General features: G+C 58.9%; 1 protein-coding gene across 1 annotated transcript; it reads right to left on the reverse strand.

Moving 5' to 3' along the window:
* Nucleotides 1-294: 294 nt before the first annotated feature.
* On the reverse strand, nucleotides 295-3,554 carry LOC311617032 (tubulin beta-2B chain). The gene is made up of 4 exons (XM_084873153.1): nucleotides 3,277-3,554; nucleotides 2,378-2,486; nucleotides 1,947-2,057; nucleotides 295-1,613 (listed from the first exon to the last, which is right to left on the reverse strand). Exons 1-4 carry the CDS (start codon nucleotides 3,331-3,333, stop codon nucleotides 553-555), a joined length of 1,338 nt encoding a protein of 445 aa, XP_084729279.1. The 5' UTR covers nucleotides 3,334-3,554; the 3' UTR covers nucleotides 295-552.
* Nucleotides 3,555-3,897: the final 343 nt, after the last annotated feature.

Raw genomic sequence — 3,897 nt, forward strand, 5'->3', positions numbered from 1 at the left:
AAAGGGTAATATGCTAATTAGACCAGACATCTTCTGGGGGTCATTCCAGATGTCCTTCCTGATCAATCCTTGCCAGAGGGAAGCCAGCCCACGTCCCGGGCACCTGCCAGTGGCTGGAGGAGGGAAGCCCGGGTCCTGGGTGCTGGAGGGAAGCCAGTGCTGGCAGCCAGGGGAAGGAAGTTGGGCCTTGTCTAATCTTTTATGCATTGGCCTTTAGTTTAATATAATGTGTTCTGAAAGTTACATTTAAGCTGATAGTAAAGAACTCAATAAAGAGGAGACAGCAAAGAGGACTATTAGGACACAAACGTTTATGTGATTTTAGCCATTACAGATAGTTCAGAAATATCTCAAATGTTACATTGATGTTGTCAAGTGTTACAAAAAGAAAACAAACAAAAGAACAGGCAACAGTGAAGAGCACCAGAGAGTCAGCGCACACACCTAGAGCAGACCATGCTTCTTCCCTTCGACTGCAGATATCTTCCCCAGTACCCCTCCCTCCCCTTGCTTTCCTTTTCACCTCTCCCTAACCTGCCTTGGACCTCACACCTAAGCCTCGTCCTCCCCCTCCTCCTCCTCGAACTCGCCCTGCTCATCAGCAGTGGCGTCCTGGTACTGCTGGTACTCGGACACCAGGTCGTTCATGTTGCTCTCAGCCTCGGTGAACTCCATCTCGTCCATGCCCTCGCCCGTGTACCAGTGCAGGAAGGCCTTGCGCCGGAACATGGCCGTGAACTGCTCCGAGATGCGCTTGAACAGCTCCTGGATGGCTGTGCTGTTGCCGATGAAGGTGGCCGACATCTTGAGGCCCCGCGGCGGGATGTCGCACACGGCCGTCTTCACGTTGTTGGGGATCCACTCCACGAAGTAGCTGCTGTTCTTGTTCTGCACGTTGAGCATCTGCTCGTCCACCTCCTTCATGGACATGCGGCCGCGGAAGATGGCGGCCACCGTCAGGTAGCGGCCGTGGCGCGGGTCGCACGCGGCCATCATGTTCTTGGAGTCGAACATCTGCTGCGTGAGCTCGGGCACCGTGAGCGCGCGGTACTGCTGGCTGCCGCGGCTGGTGAGCGGCGCGAAGCCGGGCATGAAGAAGTGCAGGCGCGGGAAGGGCACCATGTTCACCGCCAGCTTGCGCAGGTCGGCGTTCAGCTGGCCGGGGAAGCGCAGGCAGGTGGTGACCCCGCTCATGGTGGCGGACACCAGGTGGTTGAGGTCGCCGTAGGTGGGCGTGGTCAGCTTCAGGGTGCGGAAGCAGATGTCGTACAGGGCCTCGTTGTCGATGCAGTAGGTCTCGTCCGTGTTCTCCACCAGCTGGTGCACGGACAGCGTGGCGTTGTAGGGCTCCACCACCGTGTCCGACACCTTGGGCGAGGGCATCACGCTGAAGGTGTTCATGATGCGGTCCGGGTACTCCTCCCGGATCTTGCTGATGAGCAGCGTGCCCATCCCCGACCCCGTGCCGCCCCCCAGCGAGTGCGTCAGCTGGAAGCCCTGCAGACAGTCACAGCTCTCTGACTCCTTCCTCACCACGTCCAGGACCGAGTCCACCAGCTCCGCGCCCTCCGTGTAGTGGCCCTTGGCCCAGTTGTTTCCGGCCCCGCTCTGGCCTGCCAGAGAGAAACATATTTCATAAGTCACTGAGGATTGCATCTAAATTAACCTTAAACCCCTTCATCAATGAGTCAGTGTTCAGATAAGATTAATTCAGGTTATCACCAGAATGTGCAGACATTAAAATATTTGGTCATGGATGTAATTATAAATAAGGAAGGCTAGGAAGACCTGGCTATTGGAGGGCAAATTCGTTTTGGCTTAAACTAAGATTGAATCAGCACACAACTGGATGTTCTTCATACTTTCCCCTACAGTCACACCCCTCAGTGCTGCTCTGTCTGGTGTAAAACGAGCCTCCCATGCCATCAACCACACCAGTGACTTACCAAACACGAAGTTGTCCGGCCTGAAGATCTGGCCGAATGGTCCAGACCTGACCGAGTCCATCGTGCCAGGCTCCAGGTCCACCAGGATGGCCCGAGGCACGTACTTGTTACCTGGGGGGGGGGGGGGGGGGGGGGAGGGGGAGGGGAGGGGAGGGGGAAGAACTGGTCTTAGACCTGCCATAGAGAGCTCTGAAGAGAAGGGCTCAGTACCAGTTTCCTTTCTGCAGGCACCGCTGATGACCCCCAAACAAAGGCAGGCACAAGACCCACCCAATTCTCAACCGGTTTATTCGTTAGTGAATGAAATACCACAGAGTGTGGATTTAAAATCCTTTAGTCCACCCTCCCTTAGAGCCAGACTCCCAGGGGCAAGCCCCTGGAAAAAGAGGGGGTAAAAAACTAGAGGTGGGGAAGTGAAGGCAATTAATTACCAGTGGCTTCATTGTAGTACACATTGATTCGTTCCAGCTGCAAATCGCTGTCTCCATGGTAACTGCCAGTGGGGTCGATCCCATGCTCATCGCTGATGACCTCCCAAAACTGAGACACAGTAAAAGGTTGCACTTATCCATGCCCAACCCTCGAAGTGACCAAGATTTACAATGAATAGTACCCCTGACTCAGCTCTGACGACCCAACCTTTCAGGGGCTTTAAGACTGGGTGACGCCCACAGCCGCAGGATTGCATTTTGTAAGGGCAAAATGTTGAAATTGGGCGTTTCCCCGACGAGCAGAAGGGTCTTTGGGGGTGAGGGGAGGTGAGGGGTGCCGCAACCGAACCGCCGGCACCCTGCCGCGCTCAGGGTCACAGCTGCCGGCCGGCGCCCGAGGGAGGCGGGCGCGCAGGGACTCCAGCCTGCGCGGAGGGGTTGGGCGGGGAAACCGCGACCGGAGGGACCAGGAGGGTGGTTTTTGATTCAAAGCACGTCCTGAGACCTCAAGACAATTGCTCTCCACCCCTCCCCCTTCCCCCTCCGCCAGCAGCTCGACTGGGATTCCAGCGAGTAAAATCAATTCCCCGCGCCCGGAGCCTCCCTCAAAACCGTTCGCAGTCTCCCAGACAGCCCGGCGCCCTTTCAAGGTCCGTGTTCCAGGCTAAGAGAAGAGCAGGGAGAAAGCGGAGTGTCCATGGTTCTAAATGAGATACAGAAAAACCAGAGGCTCCCCGCCCCCCTCGCTAAAGTCCACGCCCCACTCCTCCGCACAAAGCACCCGGGAAGGCCCGCGCTCGGAGAGCCCGGGGCCTGCTCAGGATGCGGTCGGCACCCAGGAACCCCGAGGAGCTTTAGGCCGGGGTCCTCGCACCCCCTCCCGCCCCCAGCCCAGTCACCTTGGCGCCGATCTGGTTGCCGCACTGGCCCGCCTGGATGTGCACGATCTCACGCATGGTGCTCGCTAGCTTCTTCTGGCCCCGGGCGGCGTCTGGTCAGGCTGTTCGTCCTCCCTCACACACCCTCTGTGGGGTCACGGGGAAAGCTCAGGGGGAACCGACCGGCTGAGAGGACCAGCCCAGCGGGCCAGGCCTTTTATGCGGGAAGGGCGGGGCGGCCCGCGCAGGCCGCGCCCCCAACCCGCTTCCCCCAGTCCGCTTCGCGCCAGCACTCTCCGGGCCCCGCTGACGTAATGCTCCCAGCCTCGGGGACTGTCCGGGGGGCTGGACCGCGGGCCCGCAGCCAATCAGCACAGGTTTGCAGACCAGGCGAGGAACGGGGGCTCTGCGGAGCAGGGTGGGGGCCTGCGCATTGTGTAGGGCTGGGGGTGGGGTGGAAATAGCTGGGTTCTTAGAACTGGGGGTGGGTGATGGAACCGAGGGCACTGAGTGTGGCAGGACGGGGATGGGGGAAGAGCTGGCACTGGATGGGGGAGGAGGGGACGCAAGGGATTGGAGCAGGTGGAGAGGCCCTCGGGTGCGCCGGAAAGGAGCGCCATATACTCCGGGCACTGGCAGGTG

This window comes from Pipistrellus hanaki (genome assembly GCF_964339955.1).
Source record: "Pipistrellus hanaki genome assembly, chromosome: 2".
Taxonomy (NCBI): Eukaryota; Metazoa; Chordata; class Mammalia; order Chiroptera; family Vespertilionidae; genus Pipistrellus; species Pipistrellus hanaki.